Source organism: Falco peregrinus, chromosome 1 (assembly GCF_023634155.1).
Source record: "Falco peregrinus isolate bFalPer1 chromosome 1, bFalPer1.pri, whole genome shotgun sequence".
Taxonomy (NCBI): Eukaryota; Metazoa; Chordata; class Aves; order Falconiformes; family Falconidae; genus Falco; species Falco peregrinus.
The window spans coordinates 35,308,357-35,323,496 of NC_073721.1; the positions used below are offsets into that span (position 1 = coordinate 35,308,357).

Genomic DNA, 15,140 nt, shown 5'->3' on the forward strand with positions numbered 1-15,140 from the left:
GAGAGCACAGTAACTGTGATCCTCTTAATGTTTGGGTTTTTTTCTTTTAGAATTGCAGGTTTTTCACAGCTATGCTGTGGTAACCCCTATCGTGTAAGACAAGAAATGTTCTCTCCAAAGCTGGGCCATCAAGTAGTGCCACAGTATTTAAAATTAATGGCTCTACTGCTGCTTTCTTCCTTGGCTTTTATTGCGGGAGCTGCTGCTCGGTGGTGGGTGCGTGTAATCTAGCCTGATTACGTACCCTTTCACACCAAGCCAGACCGTTGCGGGACAGGGAACAGCTGAGTGGGGTCCAGGTGCTGGCTGCCGATGGCACAGCTCTTCTGTCCTCATTCTTGCCGTGGAGTTCTTGCATTGCTCGGCTTCCGAGGGTAAGGGCTGCCGACGGGGTCTGTATGGGGGGTACCGCGTGTCCTACTGGAGGAAAGAAGTGAAAAGCAGAATAAGGAAGGCTGGTCTAGGAATGGGGTCTGGTACTTTACTATAGTTTTTCTTAGCAGAATAATCTTATTATTTACTTAAATCCCACTTTATTCTTATATAACTACATTTTCTAATTCCAAACTATGTGATGTTAACACTTCAAAAAAATATTAATTTGTAGAGTGCTGTTCTGCTCCTACAGTTGCATATCCCCAGTTGTAAACAAACAAAAATAACAACAACAAAAAACACACACAAAAAACCCCCAAACCAGCAAAAAAGCCCAACCCACAGTTTTTTAAATGAGCCCTCTAAATAATTCCTGGAGGTGTGTATCTGGTACTTGCGTGCACTGGGAGACCATCGGTTTTGTGTGGAAAAGCATGCGCTCGGGGAAGAAAGTTCTCAAAGCAAAGCGGGGAGCGCAACGACCTTCCCTTAGGGCAGCGCGGGGTGCGCAGCCGCCCCGCCCGTGCCGCTATTGCCGCCCCGCCGCTATTGCCCCCGTGCCGCTATTGCCGCCCCGCCCGTGCCGCTATTGCCCCCGTGCCGCTATTGCCCCCGTGCCGCTATTGCCCCCGTGCCGCTATTGCCGCCCCGCCCGTGCCGCTATTGCCCGCCCCGCCGCTATTGCCCGCCCCGCCCGTGCCGCTATTGCCGCCCCGCCCGTGCCGCTATTGCCGCCCCGCCGCTATTGCCCCCGTGCCGCTATTGCCCCCGTGCCGCTATTGCCCCCGTGCCGCTATTGCCGCCCCGCCCCGCCGCTATTGCCCCCGTGCCGCTATTGCCGCCCCGCCCCGCCGCTATTGCCCCCGTGCCGCTATTGCCGCCCCGCCGCTATTGCCCCCGTGCCGCTATTGCCCGCCCCGCCCGTGCCGCTATTGCCCCCGTGCCGCTATTGCCCCCGTGCCGCTATTGCCGCCGTGCCGCTATTGCCCCCGTGCCGCTATTGCCGCCCCGCCGCTGCCGCCGGGCGGTGAGCGGGCCCGGGCCCCGGCGCCCTCAGCCGCGCTGTGCTGGGCGAGCGGCTCCGGCGGCGCGAGCCCTCCGTGAGCCCTCGGGCACCCCGGGTGCTCGGGGTGGGGCTTCCCCGCCCGTGCCGCTACGGAGGGCGGGCGGTGAGGGGGGAGCGGGGGGGGCTGTCGCAGCTGAGCGCAGTTCGAGCGTGACGGAGGCGGCTCGCAAAGCCACCGGGTGCCAGGGGCTGCGCGCCGGGGACCCGCGGAGGGGAGGTAACGCGCGGCGCTGGCCGCTTTCCCCCCGTTTCGGCTGAGGGCATCCCCAGCCTCCGCCGCGGGGGTGCGGGCCCGGCTGGGCAGGCGGGGGGCCGGCGGCGCAGCGGGTGCGGGCCCCTCCGACTGCCCCGGCCCTCCCGGGCGGCGGCCGCGGGGGCTGCGGGGGCCGGGCGAGCCCCGCGGCGGCGGCCGGGGAGGGGGCCCCGGGGCGGGGATTGGGGGGCCGGCCCGTGGGTCTCGCCGGGGCGGGCGGCAGCGAGGCTTTCCCGGCCCCTCCGCAGGGCGCGGGGCGGTGGCCGGGATGGGGGGCGGTAGCAGAAGGCCCCCCAAAGCCCCACTGCCGAGCCGAGGAGCAGGTGGGGCAGCGGGGGCGCGCTGAGACCCCCCGCCCCGGGTGTTTCGCCGCTGGTCCGGTTGCCCCGTGCCCCGAGGGTGTGCGCTTTGCTGCGGCCCCCGGGGAGGAACGTGTTTACTGTAATGAACAGATAGCGCCGTGCCGGGTTATTAAAACAACAGACACCCCCCCCCCGCACACCGGCGCTGCCCCGTGCTTTAACGCTTTAATCAACGTCTTTGCCCCGGCCTTGGGGTGCGGCCGGGGGAAGGTGCAGAACTCGCTGGGGCAGTCATCCAGGCGTCTCTTGTCTCACGTCCTCGATGGAAACCTTTCTGCAGAAGCCACGAAGACCCCTTGATCAAGTCACGATCGAGCAAAGACTGAAGGACACCCCCACCCCGGAACGGTGCCTGTAACATCCCCAGACACTCGCACTTCGTTAAAGAAATTAAGAGTAGTGCCCGTCATTGAGTACGTGCAACGGCAGCTTTCCCTGTAGGGGGTGCGGTGGCCGGAGAACTCAGGCTGGTTGCTGGTTGTGCTCCAAATTCATGCACCTGTGAGCAAGTTGCTTTGTCTCTCTCAGTCTTGGTTTCTGCACATGTTAAAGAGGGATGAAGATACCAGCCCCAGTGGCCTGGAGTGGAAAGGGAACAGGGAGGTGGCAGGACCCTGCTTCCGAGTTACCTGGGAAAATGTGAACAGACATTTAAATGTGACCTGGAAATTGTGAAAATGATTTCATGGGGGCTTCTGCTAGTTAACTTCAATTTTATTTTGTGTAGTGGAGATGAGGCATCACCAGGAGACAGGTCCCACACACAAGTGCGTTTTCCCACTTCCTTCAGAGGGGAGGCTGCGTGTGTGCTGGCCCGCTCCTCATGCCCTGTGTGCTGGGGTAGATAACCACATCATCTTCAGTGTGTGCTCCTGAAGATGTCTGGGGTTTTCCAGGAAGGCTCGAAGAGGAATAAGTCTTTGGAATGACTCTTTTGACCTTACCGCAGTTCTGCAAAAAACCCTGTGGAAAATTCTCACTTTCTAAAGCCCCTTTAGCAAGGGCCCACAGAGCGCTGCCTTGGGAATGCATGCATGTAACGGCTTGTATGTGTTTGCGGGAGTGATGCCATGGAGAAAATTCCCAGGCTTGTCTCTGGGGCTCACAGAGATGCAGCAGGAGAATAAGTGTGAATTGGGGTTAATTCTGTAAAAGCAGCCAGGTATGAGATGATCAGGAACACCTTGGTGTTACGTGCGCTGAGATGAGGACAGACTGCCTCACGTTCTTACAGCTGAACTGAATGCCAGAGATGTCAAAAAAGGATTTTTCCTCTCTCCCTGCAGCCTCTGCTGTAGGTAATCACTGCAACTGACTGGCTTGGAAGGGTGGAATTCTTCCTTTTCTGCAGTATTGGGTGTTTGGGGAAGGACAGAACAGAGTTTTGTTTCCTCAAAAGGGAGGCTTGTCACTGCAGTCTTTCAGTCCTTATTCCTGCTTGTGACACTGAAGTTTGTCCTTCTAAGCCAGCTAGCAGGTGCCTGTGGTTTGAGGCCTGGCTTCATTAGCGACCAGCTGATGCTCTTTAGCTGATGGTTTGCTTCAGCTGCAGGTGACCAGCACCCCTTTTAGCACTGCTGGGAACACCTGCAGGGGAGGCTCTCGGGACAGGGATACCACCAAGTGAAATAACGGAGGTTTATTGTCTTGTAAGAGGAGGTGACAAACCTGATGTCTTCCTGTCCCACTGGGAAGCTTTTGGACAAAGGCAGGGTGGTACATCTAAGGAATGAAGCAGAGAGATATCTTGCTGATACGCACAAGCAAGCTGCCCGCTGCAAGGGTGGGGAGCACCTGGTCCTTTCCCACCTGATTCTTTGGGAACCGTTCACACCTGCTCATGATTTACATGGATCAGTAGTTGATCCATCTCAGTTGTGCGTGTTTCTGGCTGGTGTGAGGCGATGCAGGTCAGGCCCCGAGCCTGGCACCCAGTTGTAGCCTTCCCAGATTGCATAGCCTTGGCAACGGGACAGAGTAACTGCACCGGAGCCCGTAGCCTCAAATGGGTAGTTGTCAGCAGGGTATGTGACCAATTTATCTGCATTCTTTCATAATCTCAATGTAATTATATTGTTTACTTATTTATTTTCTTGTGCTGCCATTGGTTTGTCCTGAGACACCAGGTTCCTGCAGATCACGGTGCCCCTTTCCTCAGCCACTCCGCAGAAGGTTTCTTCCCAGCATCTGCACTAGCTGCCTGCTGCTGCGAGCAAGTGCTGAGTGCTTGCAGTGCTGAGGCTCTGCCTCCCTTGGGTGGTCTTGCATGCAGCATCCAGCAAAAGATAAAAAAGATGAGACATTCATGGAGACACTCTTGCTGCTCTAGCTCCAGGCAAAGCCAGCAGCATGAGCACTTCTGTCAGAACAAGTGACACAGTAAGTTTAGCACAAGCTCACAGGTCACAACAGTGGTTTTTATTCCGTAACTTGTGGGTTGTGCAGGACCTAATTTGCTGTATGTTGATTTTGACGGTACCCCATGTGAGCAGTGCTGCAAGATCAAGGTCACTTGATGTACAGGAGCCCTTATTGCATGGGCGAAAAGAGCCTGTCAAAACTATCGCTTGCTGCAGAGCTCTGTGTGTGTGGATAAACAGGCTGGTTTTGTGGAACGTCTTATGGAAGCTTAATCTTGTTTATCACTTGGAGAACAAAATTGTCAGAAGTTTTGGACTGAAATTTGTGATGTGTGTGTTTTAAGAAGTTAAACATTTACCTGTCATCTTCCTGCTCCCACCAGTAGCTGCCCCTGCCCCAGCCAGGGCAGTGCTGGTGGCTGGGCAGAGGGGATGCCTGGGCTCCCAACAGAGGTGGCCCACTGCCTCCAAACCTAGGCAAGAAGAAAAAAGTAAATTTTACTTCTGGAAAACAGGCTGAGGGCGACTGAAAGAGGGGGCAGCAATACTGACCTCCTCTCTTCCCTTCCTCCACCTGAAGGTCAGCCGAGCCCCTAGCAGCAGGCTGCCCTCAGCAAGCCGGTGCCAGGTCCTCCCCAGCAGACAGAGCACCGCTGAAGGGAACCACCGAGTTAGAACTGCAGGGACAGGGGGTCGCTTTGCCTTGTTAAGAATACACTTTAATGAATATACAGCATAATCTCTTCTGCTTTCTTCCCTACTCTTAAATCAAAGAGGGATGGTTTGAAAAATGAGCTGCAGATGCCTTTTGTTGCCAGCCAGGTCTCTGAGAGGAGAAGGAGTGGTAATTAAAGCAGCTGCCTGGTACTTTTAAGTCCTTCTACTTGTCCCAGTAAAAGGGTGACATTTGCCTCTAAGTAGTGCACGTGATGTCAACCGCTCTGGTAACAGTCTGTGTAGGAATGGGATCTTGTGGTAGTGGTTCGTGCCAGCTGCAAGCCATGTCCCCTTCTCACAGAGACATGAGCCCACAGTGGTTTCCAGATCCCTTCTCAGGCAGGTGCTTGCCCTGCTGTAGGCATGGCTGTGCAGTTAGACCCGATTCGACATCCAGGTGACTACGGTGGCTGGTGGTGTTGGGTTCACTGTGTTTTCATGTCACAATTTGGTTTTGTCTCATTAGTAAGAATAAGCAAGCTCAGACATTCTACAGATGATGAAAGACATGTTGGGAAGATACTTGTCAAGAAGAGCTTTTCTCCCCCTCTAGTCTCACTCCTCCAAGTAAGGTACACGTTTTTACGCTCGTATTTAGCTTTGCATAAGTTGTCATCACCTTTTATGTGGCCAAGTGAGAATTGGGGTACAAGAAATAAGAGTTTTGAATGTGTGTGGTTAAAAAAGAAAGATTATTTTTAACTCAGCACTAATGCAGACATTTTGAAATTCCCTTTCTTAATGGCCAGGGAGATAAAATGAAAAGATCCTTCACTCACCAGCCCGTCTCCCAGCAAAACCGGTGTCTAAAGTTCTCGGGCTGCTGCTAATCCTGGGCTAATGCTGATGAGCAGAGTGTGATGATGAACCTTTCTTTGAATTCCTGGAGAGTCTAGCTGGGCTGAAAGGCAAGGAATTCATCCTACACATTAGTTGATTTAAGCCCAAGATAAACCCAAGTTGTAGAAACATCTTGACTTGTCAACGTTTTGTATGAAAACAACCAGAAATCCGCCCCTCCTCCACCTGTCACATCTGGTGTCAGGCAGAGGCTTGTCCTCCTTTGGGTGTTGTGTGCTCTGGAATTAGCTCCTGGAAACAGCGTCCTGGGGAGTGGCAGAAGGATGACCTTACCTCTGTGGCATGTGCCAGGGCTTAAAGCTATCAAGGGACACAAGAGCTTCCTTGATGAAGTCATGTTTTGTGTTTACCTCCCTTCACTAAAACAACACTTGGGATCTGTTAATTCGGCAGTGGCAGTCCGGAGGGGCACTGGGAGGCGCTGGGGGGTGATGCTTGTAAAGCACCCGGTACTGGGCAGAGCACTGCAAGACAGGGAGTGTTATTGTGTCTGTAATCCCTGACAGCACTTCCTTCGTCCCCTCTTCATTAGGGACCGGTGCAGGTAACTGAGCTGGACCTGCTGGCGGTGTCTTGCCTTGTCTGATATGAGGGGTGCAAGGTGCGTGGGCTTAACGTGGGCTTCCTCTGACCAGGTGTGTCTGGGGTGGGTGCTAGAGGTTCCCCTGGCAGGGGGAGGGTTGCAGGCTGATGCTTTAGTACGAGACAAACCCATCGCTGCAGGGGTCTCACCCACTCTTGAGAAGGTAAGAGCTTGCCCAGAGGAGAAGTTTCTGTTGCTTAAAGTTTGGCTTGTTTCCTGGGGTTTAAAGTTTGTTTTTTTCCTAGGGTTTAAAGTTTTATGCATCCCTGGGCATACGCCTGTGTGTTGATAGGGTCTTCTCACCTATGGAAACATGGGGGGTGTTGGCACCCAGTGTGAAAAACTGGGGAAACCGAGGAAGCCAGACGGCAGCACTGAACGATAAATCTAAGGTTAAACAATAAGACAGAGAGAGGAGCCGCTGCTTGGCTCCTTCCTCTAACTAGGTACGTTCCTTCCTGCAGGAGCTGATGTACAGGGATGTGTCCGAGGGCTGGACTGGGCCAGGTGGCTGGGACCCTGTGGGACACCCTGGGAAGCTCTTTCCTGACCCTCGTTGCCCTGACTCGTGAGGTTTGCCAGATCGCGCTCTCAAACCGTTGGCACCTGGAGCAATGGCAATGGGCCTATATTGGCAATTTCTTTAATGAGCATCAGTTCTTCCCAGATGCTTGTTAAATATATCATTTGCTACAGAGGCAAGTCTTTCTTGATGAAAAGCCCTCTCCATTTTCTTGGAAAAACAATTGGTTAATGAGCTGGTTATCGAGAAATGCATTTATTTGTCTTTAACTGCATGAAGAAAATCTGCTTCTGCAATGAGAGAGGCAGAGACCCAGTGTGAATCTGGTCACGTTTGCTCTGCAGCAGGGGTGGCTCAGCCGCAGCCCCAGGTGATGGTGGGGCTGGGGGGGACGTGGCTCTGCCCCGTGCTTTGGGAACCCCCAGAGGAGCCCTGTTGGGATCTCCACTGGCTCCCCAAGGGCCCTTTTTCTATCTAACCAAATCTAACCAAAGGGCCCTGGTGGGACTCGGCTTTAAGAGAGACATGCAGTGGTGGGGAGGGAGGAGGGTGGAGGTCTGGGTGGCCAGGAAGGAGAGGAGGGGAGGCTGGGCAGTCCCTCCCTCCCCTGCGAAGCCTGCTTTCTCCGGTTTTGATAGGAAAGGAGTTGAATACATAGGGAGACTTCCTTTTCTATCGTTCCCTCATTTTCATGCTTTTTTCTTCTATCTGTTTCCCACCCTTCTCCCCAGGGTAAGTGCTCTTTTTGCTGCTCAGACCAAGTGTTTCTGAACTTACATGAGACAACCAGCAAGGACATGATCAGCCACCAGTAAAGAAACCAGCTTTAGGTATTGGATTAATATTCCTCTCCTTTTTTTTTTCTTTTTTGGTTGGGGTTTTTTTTCAGATTTGTCATCATGAGCCTGTTGTTGTTTGAGTCCATCTGCATTTTCCTGCTTTCCCAAGGTATGTTTAAGGTCATCATTTTGCATCGGTGGTGGTTTCTGTCTCGGATGCTTCCCTGTCTCCAGCTAGAGTTCCTCATTCTGAGGAGTGAGAGCCAAATCAGTTCCTCTCCGGGAGTTTTATGGATAAACCTCTGAAATATAGTTTCTCACAGGAGAGGAGAAAATTATACCTGGAGAAACAGCTTTTCTGAGAATTTGAACACGACTGATTTGTATGTGAAGTATCTAGTTGATACGGGATAGTGCACAGGAGTCAGGTCCTTGGCGTTTTTTGTGCTTTCTGTGTCCCTGCTAGAAGGAATTTTGTCCCATAGTTACACTGCTGTGTCACCAAATTATTTTTTGTAAATGTGACGTCTAGATAGCAAAACTGTTTTTGTTGCTGTAAGATTGAAGCCTGCAAGTCTGTCTTTTTTCTTTTTTCTTTTTTTTTTAAAGGCAGGTTTTAGTGTTGATGGTGATTATCTGTTTGATCCCACAGTTTTACTGGTGTTGGGTGTACAAGAAATTCATGCTGACCAGAAGATGATCAGCAAGATCTCAGCTGCTGGCCAGTGTAAGTTTGTTTCTTAACGCAGGTATTTTCTGTTTTCTGAGTTCCTTCTTTATTTGCTTTTCTTCTTTTTCTAATTTAGCTTTTTTGATTTATTGGACCCCATTCAGTCCATAAAGTCCCCAGCACAGCGTTGTGGCTACTTCTGCCCTAGCCCCGCTTTCCCCCTCACTGGTATTAGCTCTTCTGGGATGCTGACCTACTCTGTTTTTCCCAGATTGGCTATTTTCCAGCTGGCTGGTGTTTCTGTTGGTTCTTTCAGAGCTTGTTTCAAGCAATACTGATTTAAGGAGCTGTGTTTAGTCACAGCCTTGATCAGACCTCCCGTGTGGCTAATTTGTTCAGGCTGTAGAGCCAGCACCAGCCACGATGCTGTGAGCAGGGACGACTGGGCTCTGGCTGGCCACAGCAAACCATGCTCCACAGCAAACCGCAGCTCCCTTGATGTACGTGCAGTCGGTTACTTTACATACTGTATCGTGCATTCTCCTGTGAGATGTTATTTTCGACTGTCTCTCTGCCAAGCGATAAATGACATTGTTTTCCTATGCTGGGCATGCCCTCCAGCCCCATCCTTTAGCACTATATGTCCAGCTCAGACTTCCCATCCTGGTTTTGGTATTTTGTCATGTCATAAAAATATTTGTCATATTTTTTGAAATCCCCTGTTGTATTTGGATGTTTCTCACTGATGCACATCACCAAGAGCCCTTTGGTGGGCTGCAGCCATCCCGCTTACAAGTCCCTGCGAAAGAGCTGCATTGCTGCAGCTGTGCACCTGCAATATGGAGACTCCTGCTCCTCACACTGCTGAACTCCATACTGGGCTGGAGGCACAGCAGTTTTCTCTGTGCATGCTTAGGCAGGCAGCCGGAGCCAGTGACGGTGGGTGAGCACCCGGGCTGTTGCATCTCTGCTTTCAGCTGGGCCGGGAGGACGAGGCTGACAAGCCAGGAGGGTGCTGGCAGAGGGGCCGTCCTCCGGCTTGTCCCCAGCGCAGTGCTGCAGGGCAGGGCTGGTTGCCCTATTAGAAGAACCAGTGACCCAGAAGAGAATGCTTTATAACTTTTCATCCCTCATATTCTGGTAGTAGAAAACCCTAATTATAAATTCAGATTTTTCTCTGCATCATTCCTGCTAGCGAAAGGTGGTAGTAATGGGGACAGAGAAATGGTTTGGGTCGAAAGGAGTCTTAAAGGTTGGTGTGCTTGCTCCCTCTGTTGGGCTTCTGGATTCAGTTTCCCTTGAAGTTGGTTCTGATAAATGCTGCTGGTGTGTAAAATTTCTGTGTAAATCCTTTGAAAATGTCTCTTCAGAGTCTGCAGGCTACCTTTTTTGAATTATGATTTATTATTGGTTTTGTCAGTGAAATTATGGGCTTCCACTGCAGCATAAGCACCTCAGGAACTTGTACTTTGGAGCAGTCATGTTCGTGTGGGTAGGGGTGATACAGGGACACATCTCAGAAGACAAGATAAAAGGCAGATTTTTGTTTATCTCTTTCTCCTAGTGATGCAGTGCTCTGCTTCCTTAGATGTCCTTTTCCTCTTGGACAGTTCCTACAGCATTGGCAAAGGAAGCTTTGAAAGGTCTAAGCACTTCGTAGGCAAGCTCTGTGATGCCTTGGACATCCGTCCAGACAGGGTGAGTGTCAGAAATGTCTCATTTTAGTTTTTAAGCGGCTTGGCAATGTGTGGAAAGGTCAGTGATAAAGTGCTGAGTGAAACTGCAAAATTCAACCTGCCATGGGGTCAGAGGATTTATTCGGAAAGGTGCAGTGGAGGTTTGTGAAGCAGTGGTATTGGAGGACACTTCTTGATTCCTCACAGGTTTTAAGGAGTTCCATTTGGACTTGAGAAAAGACATACTCTTTCAGGTTAAAGATTGTGATTTGGGGTTTTTTTTAACTGATTTTTATTTTGGTTTGGATGCTTTTGATCTTTTTGTTGTTTTTCCCTGGAAAGTTGCAGAATTAGTCTCTGGGAAGTCAATCACCTTACACACAGATGTAAATGATAACAGTAAGCTTGCTGTGCTCCTCCTAGAAGGTCTCTGTTCCAAAATAAGCCAAAAGGGCAGAAGGGAAAGAGTTCATTGCAAGACACCAGCTGCATACTGCGGTGTCTAAGGATCTGCATGCTGCCATAGGTCTCCCAGATATGATCACCATGCTGCCCACCTGCTTGTGTTCAGTGCACTTAATGCTGGTGCTCACCAGAGAGAAGAACATAGAACTGGCCAGCTGGGATTGCCAGCTGAAGTCCAGGCAGCTGGTGTCTACAGATACCTGGTACAGAACATGTTAGGATGACAGAACAGGTGTGGATATGCCGAGTTTTTTCTTACCCACTCCTGTTCTGGACCTTGGCTCAAGTCAGCATCTGATTTTGGGTGCCACGCGTCTGCAAGGAGCGATGGGAGCTGTGCTGCTGGAGCCACTGTCTGGGCTCCCTCAGGTCTTACCCACTCCTGGAGCCACCCCTGAGGCACCTCTGGGCCTGCATGACACATCCCAGGGTTTCTCTCAGGGGATTTCAAGCCAGACCCAGCTGTGCATCCAGTCCTACATCATGCTGTCCTAGCCAGGGGCTTTGGAGCAGGCTGGGGTAGTTGCTGTGCTTGATTCCCTATCAGAGCATTTCCAAATAAATGTCAGGTCTTTGGGAAGGTTGTGGCAGGGATGCAAGGTCTCTGTGTAGCAGGAAGAGGAACCTGAGGCAGGACAGAGTGTGGGTCTGGGCTTGCTGTGACTTTGAAGACCCCTAGTCCATGTCCGATTCTCCAGAGAGGTCTGGGAGCGAAGGAACAGAGGCAGGTCTTGTGTTTGCTCCTGGTTCCCACAGCAGGGATGTTTAGACTTGTATCCAGAAACCTCCTCCAGACCGACTACCACCATTGTTCCAGGTCCTAAAATGGAAAGCTGCTGCTCTGCCCCTGTTGCAGGGTCCTGTGGAAGCTGAAATTGCCATCCCCTCCCTGCATTTTCTCGCCTAAGAAATCTTTCCCCCTGCAGCTCTGAGCTTAGGCGCAGCACAGGAAGCTTTCTGCAGCTTGGGCAGTGATGGTAAGGAGTCACAGCGCGTGTGTGAGGCTTTGAGAGGTGCTAGGTGGCTCAGGGTAAACGAGCATTGCGTTTTGTGCCTCAAACTGAATTGACTGAAAGTAGAGGCTTCCATCTAGGAACCAACTGCAAAGTAGGCTTAAGCAAAAGAATTTGTCCATTCAATGCTTGCAGATTGGATGGGTCAGTTTTTTTCAAAATACCATTCTTCTCCTTGTCTTTCTCTTAATCCTCATGCACACTGGACTGGAAATCAGTTGCCTTTTCACCTTTGAAGTCATCGCATTCCATAAAACTTCTTATAAGGCTTCAGTGAAATATTCTGGATGTGTTGCCCAATACAAACAACTCAGTCTGCATTTTCTACTATGGAAAATGGTTTTAGAGGAGATAGTGGAAAAATAATTGATTTGTGTTGCCTGTTGTGCTCAATGCCAGAGGGAGCTGCTTGTAGTAATGGAAAGATCGCCGGCACGATGTGTAAATCGCTTGGTATAAAAGGTTTTTATATTTATAAGCTTATGGTCCTTGAGGCTACTAGCTGCTCTCAATGGATAAATATAGATCTTGAGCTGCCTGTAACTGCAGCAGAGGCTCCTGTTGTTTGCAGATGAATTATTTTTGCCTTGTTTGTGGTCAGTGTAGGTAATGACGTGGTCTGTGCTCTTTCTGGATGTTCATTTAGAGTGCCAGTGGCTCAACGTGGAAAACGGTTTGTCTCAGTATAATTTAGTCTTCCCAAATCTGTAAACTGATCAAACAAGTAAAACTGTCTCATAGACACCTTTCATAATCTTTAACCTTTTCTTTTAGGTCCACGTGGGAGTGATACAGTTCAGCTCAGTTCCCCACCTTGAATTCCCACTGGATTTGTATCTAACCAAACAAGAAGTGAAAGAGAGTATCAAGAGGATTATGTTCAGGTCAGCTTATTTTACAGCTTTTCTCTTTTTCTGGGTTATGTATGATATCTGGACTGAGAGTTTTTTTGAGGTCCAGACATTTCTGCCTCTGCCATGCATACACCAACATGATGCCCCTGGGGAGAGCAGTGGATGAACACTGTGATCCATAATCCACAGTCTGCTAAAAATGCGCAGCCTTGTCTGTCTTTGTCATTGAAGGCTGATAGAGGAGAAAGTTTTCAGTGTCCCACTATAATGTGGGAAATAAGGAAGAGTTTTCCATGACCCTCCTGGCAAGTTTTTCTGGCTGTTTGTGCGAGGCAGTGGGTTATGTCCTTCCAGGGAAGAGCAAGCGTGGCATTTCCACCTGGCTGAGCAAAGGCAGGACGGGGTGCATCTTCATTTTTTGGTGGTTACGATTTCCTTTGTTCTGCCTTTGAGTTAGTGACAAATTGCTGGGCCCTAGGTATCTGTGCATGCGTGTCTGCTGAATTCAAGAGGATCAGGTTTTCAGACAGAAACATTTTTTCTTCCTGAATGTTAAGACTTGGATGTATTCCCATGACCTCAGGAAATGGAGCCAGAAAACCAAAGCAGCACTGTCCTTAGAAACTCTCAAAATCCAAACTTTTCATCTCTGAGAAATACGTTTGGATCTACAAAGGATCTAAGAACCACGCCAAAATAACACTTGTTTTGATGATAGATGAGGTACTGATACGGCCTGCGGGTGTCTGCTCTTTCTTCAGCTGATGTGTGCTAGGGCTAAAGGTTAGATTGACATTTCTCACGGGTGTCTGCTGCTCTCCACATGATGCACATATTGCAAGCAAATGTGATCACTTTCAGCTTTTTCAAGCAAGATCGATTGGCTGGGGTTTATTGTATTGCTTCCGGTCAGTTAATCAAATCAAGAAAACCTCTCACATAAAATTACAGGAAAATCTTACAGGAAAACAAGATACACTTCTCTTTGGCTGTCGCTTGAATATCTGTGAGAGCAGAGAAAGCAAAGCAGTGTTTGGTGTCTGGCACTGAAATTCCTTGATGACAACACACGGATGCTGACAGATCAAATGGAAATAATGACCTCGTGCTTGGATATTTCATCTAGTTTAGATGAAAAGCTGACATTTAAAGGTCGATAATAGTTACGTATGGATTCCAGTTGGCTTCCAAAAAACCCAGGTGTTTGACGTCCCGGTTGAGAGGCTTCTTGATGTACTTCTGACGAGCCTTTGGCCAGCGGGGCGTTTCCTGATTTCAGCCCTGTGCTTTGGGCATAGAGCTGGGAGCACTGGGAAGGAGGCAGCACTGGACTGAAGTGAAGCTTTTGTGATTTATTCGGAGACTGCCGGTCTCTCTCTGTGAATCCCATCCAAGTAGCTTTTGAATTCATGGGCCAATTTCAACGAAATCTGGCAGTAATCTCGGAAGTTAAGTTTCTTACGGATTTCTCTCATATGAGTCAATGGCTGGTTACAGGAGAGAAACCTTCTTAGTGCTGTTTCTGAGAAAAGGCAGCAGGTAAAGTCCAGATCTCCTTCGGTTTCAGAAGACTCTTACTGGAGTACTGCCCTAAACACACACCCACTGCATCGAAATCCAGTGAACCTCCAAATGCAGATCGATAAGAAACTGAATTTAATGAGGTTTGGTGCAGAGACTCTTTATTCCTTTTTTTCTAATCCTCGGGCCTCACATGGGCACAGCTTACCGAGTTCATCAAGATTTAGTCATCAGACTGACTGTGCACAATGTATTTTCCCTGATGCACAAGCACTTTTCACTGGAGTGTTTGACAGCTGCTGACATCTGGTCAGGAGAAGTCAGATTTGTTCATGCTGTGAACACGCAGTCGTCGGGTGTGCTTTGAAATGGTGGAGTGCAGAGGAGGCAGTACCGACAGAAAGAAGTTCAAAGCAAAAAGGCCCGGCAGGTATCGAATTAGAAAGTTTCTGTGGAGGTCAGAGGGTAGATGGAAAATAATAAACCTAGGCATGATCAAATGCTTTTCTAGAACAAGCAAATTGGATGTCAGGTGCTAAAGTAAATGATGGATATTCAGAAAGCGAATGGGGTGTGTTTGTGTCAGCACAGCTGATGGAGAATGTGATGCCTCCAAGGAAGGACTAACATTTGTCGTTTGGTTCCCCTTGCTTGCTCTGGATGACAATAAAAGCAGCTGTAAAAGGCAGTCATGGGAAGTGACTTATACCACAACTCCTTGGATGGAGTTAGAAGACAGCTGGGAAAGTCTCCTCCGATCTAGTGGCTTCATTATCAACAGGTCTGGAGTGTGTTCCCAGTGAGCTGGGCCCTCTCTGTTATCAAATGTCCAGTTGGGGCCGGCACACTACAGACCTCTCACATTGTGCAGATGGCTAACTATCGAGAAGGGAAGAGGGAGACTCACGTCCATGCAGGATTTACCCCTTTGAGATAAGCAAATGTTTAATCCTCCAAAACCAAAAAGAGAGAATGTGTTGTAGGCAGGGATCAAAGCTAGTGACAGTAACTGAAGAACTTGCAGCGTAGGTTGCCCTTGTTTTTTTACAGGGGGTGAAAGGA

At 50.0% G+C, this 15,140-nt stretch overlaps 1 protein-coding gene across 1 annotated transcript in view; it reads left to right on the top strand.

Moving 5' to 3' along the window:
• The first annotated feature begins 1,592 nt into the window (after nucleotides 1-1,592).
• VWA2 (von Willebrand factor A domain containing 2) overlaps nucleotides 1,593-15,140 on the top strand; it is a 33,704-nt gene continuing 20,156 nt past the window's right edge. The window contains 5 exon segments of the mRNA XM_055814184.1: nucleotides 1,593-1,658; nucleotides 7,990-8,048; nucleotides 8,532-8,606; nucleotides 10,114-10,247; nucleotides 12,478-12,587. Coding sequence (XP_055670159.1) covers nucleotides 8,000-8,048; nucleotides 8,532-8,606; nucleotides 10,114-10,247; nucleotides 12,478-12,587 — 368 coding nt within the window. The 5' untranslated portion in view covers nucleotides 1,593-1,658; nucleotides 7,990-7,999.